At 37.0% G+C, this 17,684-nt stretch overlaps 1 protein-coding gene across 1 annotated transcript in view; it reads right to left on the bottom strand.

Moving 5' to 3' along the window:
* The window catches only part of TXNDC11 (thioredoxin domain containing 11), a gene marked incomplete at its 5' end in the record, with an annotated part of 19,447 nt that extends 2,149 nt beyond the window's left edge, over positions 1 to 17,298 (bottom strand). Inside the window, 7 exons of the mRNA XM_010285788.1 lie at positions 1,288 to 1,488; positions 2,700 to 2,812; positions 4,056 to 4,149; positions 11,900 to 12,029; positions 14,005 to 14,102; positions 14,793 to 15,025; positions 17,275 to 17,298. Coding sequence (XP_010284090.1) covers positions 1,288 to 1,488; positions 2,700 to 2,812; positions 4,056 to 4,149; positions 11,900 to 12,029; positions 14,005 to 14,102; positions 14,793 to 15,025; positions 17,275 to 17,298 — 893 coding nt within the window. The remainder of the gene's footprint in view (positions 1 to 1,287; positions 1,489 to 2,699; positions 2,813 to 4,055; positions 4,150 to 11,899; positions 12,030 to 14,004; positions 14,103 to 14,792; positions 15,026 to 17,274) is intronic.
* Between the last annotated feature and the right edge of the window lie 386 nt (positions 17,299 to 17,684).

The following is a 17,684-nucleotide window of genomic DNA, read 5'->3' on the forward strand; positions in this document are numbered from 1 at the left end:
TCTTCCGATGGTAAACAAGTTGCATAATATCTCTCTATCAAAGTGAAGCTATGCAAGATCAACTGGAATATTTTATATATCATTTCACACTTTGATATAGATAAATACTCTTACTTAGTAGAATGAAATCTAAAATGGAACACCTTATGTTGCACTGATTTGATCTAATTAAGTGGTACGTGTTACTAGAATGTTTAACCTGTGACAAGCATCACTGAATTAATCCCACAAAAAATAAGACAGGTTAGTACAAAAATAATTGAAGTTCTTTTCTAGTCTTTCCACAAAGATTTCCCCAACCCTATCTTGTAGCAGTCTAGCTTTTATTGTTTCCATTTCTAGTTTGGCTAAATATTGTATCATAAGTTATGTTAATTTTTTTTTTCCCCTCATTCCTTCAGACACTGCAATATTCATTACGCCTCCTTGTGGAAACCACACGTTCCAGCACATAGATACCATGTATGTAAGTCAGCATTGCCAACAAAACTAAGCCCTGCTTTTCATCTTCTACAGAGGCTTGCTCCTTGTTCCACACAGTCCTTAGTGCTGTGCTATCACCACTGTGACGTGCAGCTGTGTGAATATATTAAATGGGACAATGGGTTCCAGCTGAACAATAGCCCAGGGAAAAAAATTCTTTTTCAGCCAAGTTAGTTTCCCCATCTCATTTACTGCACAGCAACAAGAACTCCTGTCCTAGGCAGTTCAGAAATAGAAATAATGTCAGAGGAAGAGAAAACTGGAAGGCAACTAAGGAACACAAAGAATATAAAAATCAGACCAGTTCTGAGTAGTTTTTCAGTTGGGCTAAATTTCAAATAACACTGGTTTAATAAAAGGTCCATTGCTCCTTGCGTAACCAAATCTGGAAAGATGGAAGTAGAGGAGAAATAGAATGGGGTGTACAAAACACAAGTCCTGCAATACTCAAATATATTTTTGCGCTTTTGTTTGAGCTATGTCAGCTAGAACAGAAGACCAAAGATCTGTATTTCTCACACAGCACTCACCAAAGAAGGAAGTCAAGGAAAAGAGTTAGGTGCTTGTTCTAAACAACTGTTGACATGAGACAAAAGCATGTTGTGTGGGATGCAAACCAATGTAAGGGAGTTGTGATAATATAGCTTGAGAAAATGTGTTTTTAAACAAAATTGAATACTTGGAGCAGTGAAATAAAATGAGATATCTGACACAACTAAGCTCAGAACCCTGACTAGAGTTTTCAAGTTCTAGTATTTTTGAAGTAAAAAAAAAAAAAAAAAAAAAAAAAATTATTTCACTTACTTCATCTAAAAGAGGATGAATTTCTGCTAAGGGATTGTAAGGTATAAATATGAGAAGTGCTGGTCCTTTCTTCAGCTCATTGTTTAGAAGAAGGCTTTTTCCACCATGTGGTCTCAGCCAGCGTATGAGCATCTCTCGGTTTTCTAGAGCCCACTTGCAAATGTTCTCAGCAGTATAGTTCATGATGTCATTTGGATAGATCTTGAGGGGGGGAAAAAATTATTTGTCCTCACTTGGTTTAGTAATGAATACAGTTCTCAAATATGGCATGCTTTGTTGCTGTAATGCCTAAAACTCTCTTTCTAAATTTAATTACACTATTCAGCAAGCTTCAGTGTTTCATATACCCTCTCCCTTTGGGAAATCTTTCCCAATGATCATCAGATCATAGTAACACCCAATCTTTCATGCAAAAAGTATTCTACCAGGGAAATAACTCTTTCTTTTACTACATCTTTATAATCTTTACTTTTCTTAGTACTATAAAATTTTCTTTATAAGTGAAAGAGCTCAGTTCTAAGTTGGTATCATCACATCTTGATTTATGGCATATTAGAAAACTTTTTCCCACTACTCATTCACCGTATTATTAACTCATTTTAAATTAGTCTTTTAAGAACATCAAGACTGCATTTAAAACTGGTATTTCTTATTAGTGAATGCAGGGAAAAGAAATGCATAATAAAAAGCGCTCACAGCTTCTAGGGTCATTTTAATAAATTCAGGAAAGTTTATGTTAAAACTACTTTTGGCTGTGCAAATGATTTATGTATTTATCAGTAATTTAACCTGAAAAATTCATGTCTTCCCTAGTCTCAATTGATTAAAATACAAATTACAACACTTATCTTCGCAGAGTTTCCACTCATGCTAGCAGTGTGGATATATAAGGTCTCTATGCCAAACAGCAAATCTGAAAGTTAGTATTTTCAGTATTAGTCTTCCAAAAATGAGGCGCATGGATTAAGAGTTACTATAAATCTTCAATTAAATTAATTTGCATGATTTTTCTAATCAGTGTAATGTCATACCTTTAAACCGAAATGCAAGTTTTCGCTATCCCTACTCTCTCTCTCTCTCCCCCCAAAATCTCTTTGTCCATATCCTCACTCAAGTAGCCTTCTAATTCTGACCTACTGAAAGAGGTAGAAACTTCAGGAGAGAGTCTTTGTGTAGTCATTTCTGAGGTGCTTGGGATTTTGGCGTTATGTTTTGATAGAGATGGCCAACCTGAGTCTTAGGTACTGTTTAGAACAGCTACTGATTGGTGGAATGAAAATGTTGTACAAAAATACCGTTCTTAAACATCCTGTATCCTAAAGCTCTGTGAAACACTTATTCATGGTCTACTATGACAGCTTCAATCTCCTTGTACTGTCTCAGAGTCACTACAACATAAATACAATACTCACAAGAGATGTGTTCACATGTCTGTGCAAATACACACTGCCTGAATGCACCAATGAGATCTTCTCTGCAACATGTTTGTCTGTGATCACTCCAAAGCGTATTGTTCCAAGGTAATCTGAAAGGCCAAATTTCCAGTTTTTAAATACAATTATACACACTGAACTTCTTTCCTGAAAACCTTAAGAGAATGCCTTCAAACCAAAACACAGAACGTTGCTGTGTAAAGGCACAGAAATCTTACTGAATTGCATCTTCCAATATTGGTGATTAAATGAGGTGGAAGAAAGGTAACAAGAGCAGGCAACAAGAACAGATGTGTTCCTCTTCTGCACTCAAGGTACAGAGAATGTTAACCTTAATTGTCCAATTTCTTGATTTGCTTATTAAATATAGAATCTGGTATCATAGGTGCACCTTGCTCCATGTTATGGTGACTCAAAAGCCAACATGAGATAGAGAGATATATGTGGAGAAGGTATGAACATCGACTGTTTAATGATGTACATTTACAATAAATATGTATTATAGTATTTCTATATTTTTAAGTCTGTACACACGAGGATAGAATGCTTCTAACCTTTATTTTGCAAAGAACTATCCCAACATACAAATGGGGAAGTTACAGAACAAGATATAAGAGAACGGGCTCTATATCATATAGCAAGTCAGTGGCACAGTAAAAAATCAGAATAGCATCAATTTCCTTCATTTGCCAACAGAAAGAAATCCTGGTAAAATGTGCTAATCTTAACTTTAAGAAAGCTTTATCCAGAACTGATGATCAAAAAACAAAAGGTATTAATTGTATATAACATTTGCATGTTTAAACACAAGAGTTTTTGTATTTTAGATATTAATGCAAAACAACAGGGAGAAAATGCCCTTCTCATCATGCTACCTTTTACCAGCTCTGTAACTCCCATCAAGGAAAGCACTTTGTTGAATTCAGTTACTAAGTATTGACAAAGTCAAGTTCATCCTAATGGCCCTGAACCTGACATTTCAAGTGTTGCACAAAACAAACATTCTTGGACTCAACTTATTTAAGTGCTAGCCTGATTATGGCTCTATATGAGTTGCAGCTACACCTTTAGGTTTTTGAGGAAACTGTATCTTAGTGTATCCATGAATAGCAGCCTGTCATATACTTTATTCCATGATGGTTGATCACATAAGCCTCTTACATAAGCAATCCTCGCACTGTAACAAAAGAAAGTCTCATAATTAGATCAGCATCAAGCAATACTCAAAAGGGATTAATTCCCAAGTTACAAAATACGGCAAAACACTACTGAAGCCCATATCCATATACATAACTCATTCACAGATGCCTTAAGTTATGAAAATGAAGCTTTTACCTTTCTTTAATGAATGTAATGCTGACGTGAAGAATGTTAAATAACCAGGCGGTTGAGGTGAAGCATTGAACTCAAAATACCCTAGAACTCCAGGCTGAAATAATAATTAGAGTTAGTTAAGCTATTTTCAAGTATAAATATATGGGGCACAGCAATTATTTTCCTACAGTAAAACACAACAGATTTTAAAAAGACAACAAAGTTTACTGAAGAACAGTCACTTTATGCTGCAAGAAAAAATTTCATATTACAAGACTGAATGGAAATCAGTTCTAAAGTTGTCATTCAAAAGCTATGTACGAGAGAAAGTTTCTATGGCTGTAGATGCATAAGTTTCAAACCGTATTTCCCATGTTAGCTAAGTTCACTAAAAACAATTAATATTTGCTTTGCAAATATTTTGAGTCGGTTCCAGCACCGACATAAGAACCATAAACACTGCAAAGACTTCTTTTAGAACTAGAATATCAAATGTGATTTTTCAGATTATAAACAACTTAAACAGTAACACTTTAATTGTTCACTATGTTGCACATAATTAGCAACTACATATGAATTCACACATCTTGTGCGTGAATACTTGAACTGCTAAGCCAATTTATCATCCCATCATTAAGCTATCAATCATCATAAATTCTTTCAGTATATCCTGCAGGAGTTAGTGAGACACCAGCTGCACAAAAATAATGAAAGAGCCCCATATCCCACCTGCATACCCATGAAGTTCTTCAAATTGCCAAACAGACAACTCAAAATTTAAAAGACTCATCCCTAAATAGGCCTATTGACTTTGCCAGGTATGAAGCCTGAATGGCTTCATATTAAATTCAGGAAGAGACTCTGGGAGAAGCTGACTTGGAACAGAGAGGTACGTCTAAAGTCTAAAGACTTCTCTTGTTCCAAATTTCAAATTAAGTTTTGGTTTTAAATTTTACAAAAATATAATCCATTAAAAATTATTATTAATTATGTTTTTTAATCTATCACTCAAATTGGCTCAGTAAACTTTCATGACAAAGTGATAGAATTGTTATTTTGTGTTACTCATTTCCCACTTCCTTCGGTGCATACAGAAAGAGCATTTGATACACAAAGCAAGAGCACTCTAGGGATTGCTGTGGAGCAAAAGATTCCAGACTCACTGATCACCCATTTCTGTGGCAAATATATTCCCACATAAGTATTTTCATTTAGTATTTTGGTGGCTGCTTTATTTTTTTGTTAAGTTTTACATACACAATTTTTAATTTATTTTTAAAACATGAAAATATATTTTGCCTGTTACTGTCACTAGTGATATGAATTCAGTTATTCATACCAGCCATATGAATTGAGCTAATTCAGTATGAATTAGCGATCTCAGGATGTTCACCAATAACAACATTGCCCATTCCAACTAATGACCTGCTCTTTTTAGGCAGGAATTATCTTTGGTGAATAAATGCTAAACACAAGATGCTTGTTCATAAAGACTCGTTATGAGGTACCCCAGGAAAAATATCAATAATAAACATGAGATACAACCAATTAGTGAAATTTCTGCAATAACAATTGTCAAGAAGGAAATAAAAATATAAATAGTAAAGAAGTAAAAAAAAATACAGCAAAATTCATTCTTCTCATACACTCATTCTTTTTTAAACAATAAACAGGTTAATAATTAGCGTTCATCTTTTTCTCCTAGTATGAAATTAAGACAGTAAAGAAACAATCCCTTATAAAAAACCTTTAAAGCATTCAAGTGAACCAAAATAAGGAGACAGACAAGATGATCAAAATTTTAGTTTCCCATTTCCCAGGAACATTTCTGAATACCATTACTGTACAAAGCAAACTTATGGCAGCAAATACTGAATGAAAGAAGAGTCAGAAGTGACAGTAAAATGAAGACATGAAGCCAAAAGTCAGATCTGGATATATTTATAAAGTTATTAAAAAAGGTGATGTTCTGATTCGGACTGCCAGTTCTGTTGTACACTAATAGCAGCCTAAGACTTCCACATTACGAAGAATAAGATGTTTCCATGAGGGGTTTTTGGAAAGTGTTTTTTCAATAAGAAAAAATTGTTGTGGAAGAGTATATACTAATGCTATATGTCTAAACATTAATGTGGTTAATTCATGTCCTTTTAATGATCATCCCAAAATAGTTAAAATTTCCTCCCTGGTACAGGCTGCAATTATACATAAGAGGAAAGTGTCTAAAATGCTGTATTTCTTCTCAAGTACCACGTAAATTTTCTTGTTCTTCTGAAGATTCAAGTATTACAGAAGAGATAATCTCAATGTAAATAAGAGGTTCCTACTTTTGAATACAAGCATGCTAAGAGGAGCTTGATGGCAGCAACTCCCACTTCCTTTCATGCAAGAACCTCCAAGACAATCAATAACTGGTGTAGCAACAAGTACATGCATACAGTTTATATGGGCATCTACATACAAGCTGTTACTGATGATCAGCTGCTTCCAGGCAACTATCTGCATGGAGTTCTGGTTGATTGTCTTTGTGCAGGCAGTTAGGAATAATCAGCTGAACAGGATATGACTCGCTGCTATATAAAGCAGGAGGATAAAATACTAGAAAGTGACATACGTATAGTTTAAAAACACTCCATTAGGAGCCTTGGCATGGCTAGAGTGGAGCTTACTGGAGCTTTTCTTTCCATGAAACAATTTTCATAACCTGTCTCAAACCAAGTGTCTGTAGGAAAGGTTTTGGAACAAACCTGAGGATGTCAGTAGTGACGAGTCATTACTACCATCTCCTAATGAAACTCATATATGGAAATAAAACATCATTAATTATAGCATAGCCTATTTCTTGCTTGGCCTGTACACCAGAGGAACGGAAAGTGATGTGTGATGCCAATTAAATCAAACAAGTAACAGACCTGACAAGCATCTCAACAATTACAGAACAGAAAGTTCATAGAAACTTTAAGATCTTCAGATAAGTAATTTTTATCAGAGAACAGCCAACGTGGTTTTATTACAGAACCATGCCTCAAGTCTATCACAGTTCTTTGAAGGAATGAGCAAGCATGTAGATAACTGATCTCTCAATGCAGCATACTGTAATTCCCCAAAAGCCTACATGACGTTGCCAAGCACACTGGAAGAAACTAAGGTGATAAGGAATAACACAGAAGGTACTTTTCTAGATTAGTAGAAAAGATAGAAAACTACAGGTAGAAGTTTTCCACAAAGACAGACAGCCAGGATGTGTACTGATGGTCATATAGTTGAACATTTCTACAAACACTTTAGAAAAGAGGAAGAAGTGTGAGAAACAAAACTTGCAAAGGTTATTAGGAATCATCAGAACTACAGCTGACTCTTCTGAGTTGCAGAAAGACAGTATTAAATGACTATGTGATGCAAGAGCTCTGAAATTTAAAGGCCAATAAATGTGAAGTAATGGGAAGAGAGAACAGAAAAATCCCAGTTACTGATTAGCTCTTACAGTTAGATAAATGCTTTTACTACTCAATTAAGTTATTTCTATCCCAATTTGTATTTATTTATTTTTATTCTTTGGCTATACTGCATTGAGGTAAGGGAGATTTTTTTTTTTCCCCAGAATCTCAGACGTATGCAGACAGGCAATTCCTGCCTCATTTTATCTGTAAACACAGAAAAGAAAACATCAAGAGGAAAAGGAACATATTATCTCTGGGGAACAAAAGAACCAATATTACATACCGCTAATTCTATACCGCAGAAATGCAAGAAAGAAACTGCTGATTGATATTCGATTAATTAATTTACAAGTAAAGGTCTGTTCATTTTCTAATGAGGTTAAAAGCACTGTGTATCCAGAATGGAAAGCAAATTCTGACATCATCATTTAACATAGGCACCACAGTACCCCACACAAGAGCAAGCTATTAAGTCAAATCCACTTCTGGGTGAGATCCTACACAGCTGGTTAATGCTCAGGAAGCATTTCTACACAAATAGAGCAAAGAAGAAAGCTGACACATGCCAGCTACCTCTCAGAGAGACCAACTCCTCCCCCACCTCTCCCAAAGCCAGAAAATTATGAGCTCCCCAGGCATATTCAATTTTCATAAGTGGATGAAGCTTTTTGTCTAACTACAGAAGCTGCATGTTTTCTTCCTCTGTGTGCCAGAAGGATGAGGCCATTTCTAGTAGCTGGGTTAGTCAGATGAGGAATGAGACTTGCCAGTTTGGATTAAAATTAAACTGTTACATCTCCCCAGTTAAGAAAACAAAAGAAGTCTGATTATAAGTACTTACAGGTACCTAGAGTTCTAGTAGGAAGTGCATATCTTCCTCCTGATGTAACTTAGATCTTCCTATACATTCCAAGATTTTAACCGCTTTCCAAATGGCATTTTTTCCCTTGCTCTCAAAAATTAAATTCTAATTCTTATCCAGTTCTAGTTTTGCACTAATATCATTCCATGACCACAAAAATCCCTTAACTAGTATTAGAAAATGCAGAATCTTAACTTTGGAGTCTTCAACCAGATTTCCACACCCCCCGCGGGGTTTCAGCGCCCTCTTGTGAGATGAATAGAGCAGTGCAGCATCTCACGATACTCATGATTTGGTTGAGGAACAGACATACACTATGTCACTAACACCAACTTGCTTACATTTATCTGGATTGCGTTCATCAGTTTTTCTTACAAATAAAAACATGCTAATTAACATTTGACTACAACATAAAACACTGATAGATTTCAGTATCTCTCGGTGTGGTTCAACTTATAAAAAAATGCTTTGAATGTTTATCTTGGTACCTTTACAGTACTTGCTAGTTCAGGCATGCTAACATGTTCAATGGATTTCGGTATTGAGTATGAGTAGAGCTCCTGTGTTTCTTTGCTAGATGCTTTTTCCACCAAAAGCTGGCTACTGGAATTTGAACACAAGATTAAAGCATCAAAAGCTTCACAGATTAGATGGAAAAAGGACAACTATGGGCTTTAAGTCCTGGCTATCAGTGAACTGACCAGCAACAACAAAATGCCCTTGAAACAAGAAAAGAAGGGTGCAGTAGCTCTTTTAAGTGTGACAACGCATGCTCAGCAGAACTTCAGCTCGACATGATGGCCTGCAAATAAACCATCCTTCTAATGAACCAATAACTTACCAACCTATTGCATACTCCAGATTACACACAGTGCTATCCTTGGACAGAGAAACAGAACAATGAGGACCAAAAGCGAGTGACAGGCAACGGCTCTGTGACCTACTGCAGAGTAAATACACCTAACATAAGGTTGCAGAATCCATTCCCTAGCAGAACACAGGACTGAAAATTACATACAGATGATGACAAATCTTTCAGAAAATATTCTGAGCTTCAAATTAATTAGCTTTTCAATGAAGAAATCACAAAAACCTGATCAAGCAGGAGACAGTGGTCAAAATGCCCAACGGTCTATCCTTTAGTCTTCTCTCCTTTCCTACTGCTAAAAATTAACATTTTTAATATATAAAAGATCGAAAATCAAAGGAAGATGCTAACCAAGGCTCTCAAATTAGCAATTAGTTTGTGCCATGTATACACTTCTGTAACCTACTCCACTTCAAGACTTTCTCACTTCTTAAACACAGGAATCACCTCCTGGATTGTATCTTCTCCTACAAAATGTATAAAGTTCCTCGACTTGCACGGAAAACATTAGAAAAAGCTCACATTTCTAACTGTTTAAAATGATGAAACAACATGTTTATTTCTCGTTTAAAACTAACTTTTCCTTCATGCCTATGCTTCCCTCGCCATCCATCTTCATATGTAATTCTCTACTACTTAAGTCATTTCTGTATACCAGCTCCTGTTCATTCAGCATTTCCTTTTATTATTGCAATCACCTGGACCTGAACTAGCCAGTGCCCTGTTCCCTGAATGGATCTTACTGCATGAGTTGGCTGTTAATTTTGCATACGCTTCTCCCTCTCTTGCTTAACTTCACAGAGCCAAGACACTGAGCACCTGATGCCACAGCCTGGGAAATAACCTCAGCCTTAATGACTGTGGGGCAGCATGACAGATCAGACTCTATTCTTAGTCCATTTCTGAAAAGAGAACCAGCAAACGCTGAACATAAACAGAGATCATAAATTCACAGAATCTTTGGGTTGGAAGGGACCTTTGAAGCTCATCTAGTCCAACCCCCCAGCAATGAGCAGGGACATCTTCAACTTGAGCAGGTTGCTCAGAGCCCCGTCCAACCTGACCTGGGATATTTCCAGGGATGGGGCATCTACCACCTCTCTGGGCAACCCAGGCCAGTGTTTCACCACCCTCATCATAAAAAATTTCTTCCTTACATCTAGTCTAAATCTGCCCTCTTTTAGTTTAAAAACATTACCCCTTGTCCTATGACAACAGGCCCTGCTAAAAAGTTTGTCCCCATCTTTCTTATAGGCCCTCCAAGTACTGGAAGGCTGCAATAAGGTCTCCCCGGAAAAGCGGAGATCAGGCACTTGTAGCCACAGACTTTGAAGCACAGGAAGGGGAGGGGGGAAGTTTGAACATAGAAACAAAAGTATATGTTCAATTGCTAAACAGTATTTAAAGTATTTTCTGGTTCCCCCATAAATTCATCTTTTATCTTAAGTCTTTTTCCAGTGGAAGTGCACCTCCTACTGTAAAGCAAATTTAAGCTTAATGACACTATGTTTATTAATTACCTTTTGCAGACTACCAAGAAATAACTCACGTAACACAGACCAAAAACCAAGCATGGCTGTTTTCAAATCTCTATAGAAGGCAAAAAATGCCAGAGTTTTAGAATGACAAAACTGAAAGCAGTGAAAAGACAACAGAATCGCTTGTGATCACAGATACTATCAGCCTCAGAGACAGCCACACAACTCACTACTCCTGACTCACAGTCCTCACTTAACACACTGGAAAACTAAACCCATTAGTAACAGCTCCTGAGGGATAAACCGAAGCGAGAACAGCGCAGCACCTACCCATGGTTAACTACCAGTGTGCGTCCCCTTATGCTGTGGCACCTTTCATTTAACAGCACAGATCATGCTCCGTCCTGCAGCAGAACCAGTCATTAGAATACGCACCAATTCAAAGAGGAACTCTGCTTCATTCTGAAACACCGGAAACCCCTCACATGTTTTGGTCACTACTACAGCATCGATTTGTGGATCAGGTTTTCTGTTCTGCTCTAATAGCTTGGGGTTTAGTAATGGTACGTCTCCATTGCGCACTACAGAAATGAACAGTTATAAAGGGATTATACATGGTTCTGTTGTAAGCGTGTTTTGTCTAATTGGAAGTCATTAATCCACTAGTATTGCTACAAATCTTGGCACCTCTGAACACAACAGACTGAAAATTAATAAAACACAATGCACCCGTGGATTAAAATCATGAAGTTACAGCATACAAAGTGGTTAGGAGCCATTATTTCAACTGATTTCACATTTGTTTTTACTTAACAGACTTATCTTATTAGAAAGGTTTAATATTCCTTTAAAAAATAAAGCAATTACTATGTATTTCTCATATGCTTTCCCAACTTACTGCAAGATTTTTGCAAAAAGATTTCTCCCTTCTTTCTTGTTCATATGCAACTTTTTGGCGAGCTAACAACTTTGATTGTTGCCCCTACATACTAAAGTACTGTAAATTAAGAGCATCACTAAATCATAAAAGTCACTATACAGGGAACCAACATTACGAATTTGTCTTCATATTTTTATGATTTTAACAAATTTACGGGACACTGATTTCAGGATCCGGAAAATAAAACTAGTACTTTGGAGCAGATCAAATTTAATTGTGAAACAAGTCAAACTCTTTCTGAACCACAGTGGTAAAGCTAGAGAAGAGAGACAAGTACCTCATAATTTGAGAGGAAATCTAGTAATTTTGATCGAGACGAGATGTAGAGTAGTGGTGTCATCACCCGGCGAACAAACTTTTCAATATAAACAGCACTCATAGGGCCTTTGTATTCAATTGGTCCAAAACTAGTACCAAAAAAAATAATAAAACATTAAGACTTAAATTAGAGAGAGTCCCTGCTGGGGGTGGCAGAGATAGGAGTTACATGGACAGCATGCTCAGCCTCTAGGGAATTGCTCTCTGTGTTAACTAACAATGGCTTCTGTAACTGATGGAGAAGTTGTGTTACCAGACTTGAAGTACAGTGCAGAAATTGCAGTGACTCTAATGCCGTGTCTATGGATGTGTGCAATGTGTTGGTGGGGACGAAAGAATGGAGACCTCTTCTCAGTTCCATTAAAGAAGTTGGTAAAATACTATGTGAATTACATGATTATATAGGTATCTTTCTTCTTTGTCCGAAGTAAATACATGTGACTTAAAAATACAGATCTGAAAAATGCCACTATTTTCACTTGTTTTTTTTTAATCTTTAGAAAAGTTCAGTGCCAATCTGAAAGGTACAATATTTTTACATAGACTTTTACAAGTAGCACTCAATAAAGCAGGGACAAATCCAGTCGCGCTGCTGATGAACAGACTCAGCGAGACTACAGTTTCTTCCCCAGCCATCTGATAGAACAGCTCACACATGAAGCAATGCTAAAACAGAAGGCAGGCCAGGCCTTGTGGTTACAATTTCCAGAGCTTCTCCTTCATCCCCTTGAAATCCTGCATCTGATTTACTATCATTAGGTTGAACAAAGCATCACAGTCCAAAATGAAATCAAACACAAAAAGCACAAGGAATTAGTCCATTCCCACTGAAGAATTTAATGTGATGCATTTTTTAACATAGTTTATACATATAGACACTGAAAAACATCAAATTCGCACTGAGGTACCTATATTCAGATGCTTTGAAATGGTTTTCTAGAGCCCACTAGATTATTTTAAATCCTACACTGGTTTATTATGAACCTTTGTCTTAACAGCAACACGCACTGCTTCAACATGTCACATGCCCAGCACGCAACATTCGAGGTTTAGTATCTTGGGCATGAGGGGGTGCATTGCCCTTTGGGGTTTTTATGAAGTATCAGTATGAATTTACATCTCATCTTGTTGCAACTCTGTTTAAGGTCACTGAAAATACCCAAGTGTATCCATCTAACGTGTTGTAATTTCAAGATCAAGTAAGTTTAAGTCAATGTACATCCAAGTGCAATTGTTGGTTTTTTTATTACACTTTGCATTATGCCAGTGCCATCTGTGTCTGTTCCAAGTGCAGCTGACGAAGATCAGAGTTGTTCCTCCTCAACACATAAATCCCCCCCCAAAAATCAAAATCAGCCTCAGTAATGGAAGAGAGCTGAGTTCAAGATTAGGGTACACAAGTAAAATGCAAGTGATAAACTACATAACATCCAGCTCTATTGTACCTAGCATTAGAAAGTGTGTTTCCTTAGCTTCCGCTCCACACGAAGAGGGGAAAAAAAAGATAATACATACAAATACTAAAAAATGAAGATGAGATTATACAAAATTTTATACAATGATATCTTAGCATTTGGAGCATTAAAAAGTGAGCATAAAGTTAAAATTTAGAAGAAAGTCTTCAGTACATAGTGCCATTTAAATATGCACTTAAATTCCACTAACTTCAATAGCACATACTTTATTGCTGCCACAAATTGGGACCAGTTGATATAATCCATTCACAGAGCAAGCAGACAACTGAAATTAATATATAAATCTGAATTCTTTACTTTTCATTGGAGGCAGAACTTCCAGGAGATGCAGGGACAAAAGAAAATTTCCTTAAGGATGAAGAACTGCACAGCATGTCATTTAACTGACATTTACAGCCCTTCTTGACACCTAAGTCGTATAGGTGATAAGCTTCACCCAGAATCTCCTCCTCCTCTATAACCATCTACTATTTTTTAACATAGTTTATACATATAGACATACAGCATTTTCAAAATGCAACATTTGATACAACCTCCCTGTTTCTCAAAACAACAGTAAGAAACCCAGACTGTACATACGAAATCTTACCTCCGATGGTATAAGTGTATCACAGGAAAATAAAAGAAATGCTTCTGCTTCCTGCATTTCCCCTGGTTCCACCAGCAATTTACAGCCACAAACAGCACCTGCAATGCAGGTAAAAATTCACAGCTAACAAAGTACATTACTGTGACCTTCTTTATCCAACATGTATTTTTCCCAAGCCATTCCACTGGCTACTTCCAGTGTCTTTTCAACTCAGTATTCAATTTCTGCTCCTCTTAATTCTATCACACAAGACTTGTTGCAGCAGCAACCCTTCTGGTCACTTTTCTTTGTAGTTTTTAAACTTCTTAATCTAAATCCTTCAAATCTACTAACTTAGTCACAATTCTTATTAATTATTTTTTCTGCAGAGTGGAGCTCAACAAGCAGAGGTTTAGAACAGCTGTACTTCTGAAGAGTTCACAGGTAACCAACTGCTAGAAAGCAGTGCTATAGTTGCACTCGTACACGATTACCAGTGTCTCCAAGGGCCCTGGAACCAGGAGCAAACTCCCTGTAATTTCTGTCTGAAAGCATTTCACGCATATTCACATACATATGAGAACACTCCACAAGAAGAAGCTTCTGGAGTTCCCCATTCAGGAGCAGAAATAACAGAAACTGAGCAGGAATAACAGGTTTTGTCCATTTATTCTAACACTGTGTATGTTAAATTAAAGACGACCAGCTGAGTTACCCTAAAATGTGTGCATTCAAGTCCTACTGGTTCCCATGGGATGGCAGAAATTAGCATTGGTCATATTTAAGATTCATATCTTCTCTGGAGTTACCTGGTCTGACAATCTGCTGGCCACATGTTCTATTTGTTCTCTTGCTGCAATGGACTGGCCACACCATGGCGCGTAGAAGAAATACAGCACAATTTCTGAATCCTGACGAAGGTGATCTGCATAGTCTAATTGTCCCCGAAAAAGATCAATGACTGGAGATCTTGTGGAGAAAAAATTCACTGGAAGCTTTGCTGGCATTGTTACATCTTTTGCTCGGCTGCAGGAAGGAAATTAAGAGTGGTTAGGGAGACCGTACAGCAGTAGTTAAAAGGGCGTGCTCAAAGCCCTAATTTTTAACCTTAGCAAAGGTCATGCAATGACAAAACTTTAGAAATTGATGCAAATGACTAGAACTTACATTTTCAGAGTTAGTTTCATGAAATACCATAAAAAGCTAAAGATGTCCTTTAACAAGCTCTAGAAAGTCACGCTGTGATAACATGCACTGTGTTTATGGGTTTGTTAGCTCACACTCTTTATCTGCTGGTTGCTATAGAGCATAAAGTTACCAGGAAGAGTGATTTCTTTGGATTTCTTCCCTGGCCTCATCCTCTTTTAACACTTGTACTTTAGGTAACAGCACCCTGATAAGAGAAGAGACACTGGTCATAAAGTTTTGTGATGTGATGTTTATATAAACAGAGACTATTACCCTGCCTTATGCTTTGCTTTAAAGTATTCTACACTTCTTTTATATTTTGGGGGGGAAAAGCGGGGGGGGGGCAGGGGGGAAGTGTATTTCAATGATTAGAGCAGGGACTGCAAACTGTTCAGGGCACATTTCCTCTTCAATATAAGGACAATATCAACAAATAGACAGTCACGATTTAAAGAGATTACGATAGATTAAGTTTCTTAAGAGAAATTGGTTTGACCAGTAATACTAAGAATGTAGACCAAATACTCAGGAAACTGTTTTCTATCAAATCAGCAATCAAACAATCCAGAACTCGGCATTTCCCAGGTGTTCAGAAGTTGTTACAGTATAAACTGCTTTAAAGGAAAGTGAATGATAATACTATCTTTTTTATACTCTCTTAATTACAAAATTTTCCACTAGCTATATTTATATTAGAGCAAGTCAGACCGAAAACTGGACCACACTACCATAATGCTCAATTCTGCTGTGGTTCCTTATGTGACAGAAGTTTTAGGAACGACTGTGCACTCCTTTACCTTGTATCACAATAAAAAGCTAATATAAAAATCTTTTTACCTGATATTTGATCCTTCTCAGGTTATAATTTTAGTAATTGTGATAAAATTATTGAGCCCTGAGCACTGTCACACTCATAGGTTAACCAACCTCCTAACAGCACTGCCACATTTTAAAATTTTACAGTCATTCTGGTTTGCAAGAAGTACCTTTGTTTTTACAATACAGACCCACAAAAGGCACAGCTCTTCTCTCATTTCCAGGTTACTAAGCACGCACTTAAAGCTCAACATTTGCAGATCACTCCCAGTATATTTTCTAAAAGTTACGGGAATTCTTAATTTATATGTAAGAGAAATATTTCTTTCAAAATCCATAGTTTTGGAAGTATTAACTGCCCCCTCATGTTTACAGTTCACTAATTCCACTACTCACAAAATTATGTTTTCACACAGATGGCCAAAAATCTAGTTCCTTTGCTGGACTTCTACCTTTGTTCCTTCCCTTCTCCCCCAGTCAGTAACCCAGCACCTCCTTCCCCAACCCTTAGGTTCTCATGTCACCACAATCAACACCGCTGGTTCCTTCCCGTTCCTGCACTCTACGCTTAGCCAGACTGTTAGCTTCTTCCCATGATTTCTAACTGCTACGCCACGGCTCTAACTCACAGGTCAGCACAATCGCACTGATTAGCTGCTGAAAGTGAAACAGGGCAGCTAAGTGTTGATCTCACACTAATACAGACTTCTTCAGAGTCCTTAATTTCTAGAATTTCTCCTCTAACTACTTTTATGGAAATGGACAACCTAAATATGTTTAAATCTTCTGCTTCCTCTACTGAATTAAACTGGAAGTGGAAAATTGGTTCAAGAGTTATGGTGAATGGGCACACAGATGGATACAGAACATAACAGCCGAGACATGAAAACGAGATACAAAAATTGGCTCCAAATTGCAAAGAAGTGTAAAACAGATCAACTGAAGTCACATGATATGAGTGAGTCAGGAATTACATGGCTACCCTCAAATATGAAAAAAATCCTCTAGTAGTATTAAAAACCAAAACACAATAAATCAGTAGATACCAGCTTCTTAAGCTGATTTGTTCAGTAGTTTCTCCCTCTCCAATACCAAATGCATAACAGAGTACTCCCAGGAGTACGTAACTCCCGGGTTTATGAAGAGAATAGTGCTCTGAACCCCTAAAAATTATACAAGTATAAACTGAGGATTACATAATACACGATTATACAAACATAATAATCACATACTGCTTATTAAAACACCAACTGTATTATTTACCTGCTGCACAGAGCCTGTAACACCTTAAACTCATTTCAAGAGAACAACCTGGTAATAAAGGAAAGCACATGCAAGTGCCTGTAGGATTGGCCCCTTTGACTGCAAGTTCCTTAGAGTGGGGTTTTCTCAAAAGATTTGCATAGTCACAGAATCATAAAGGTTGGAAAAGACCTATAAGATCATCAAGTCCAACCGTCAACCCAACACCACCAAGCCCACTAAACTATGTCCCAAAGTGCCACGTCTACATGTTTTTTGAAATAGCGGCAGAAATAATTCAGGTTCTAAACCACAGGCTTTCCGTAACAATACAGGTTAGGTCAGGCTTCATTTGGCTATTCTTTGAGCCACTATAAACCTGTAATACCTGAAATCCCACTAACAGATTGCCTTGTATTAATGGAATTTTCCCTTTTGATACTTTTCATCCATTG

This window comes from Phaethon lepturus, unplaced genomic scaffold (genome assembly GCF_000687285.1).
Source record: "Phaethon lepturus isolate BGI_N335 unplaced genomic scaffold, ASM68728v1 scaffold7234, whole genome shotgun sequence".
NCBI lineage: Eukaryota > Metazoa > Chordata > Aves > Phaethontiformes > Phaethontidae > Phaethon > Phaethon lepturus.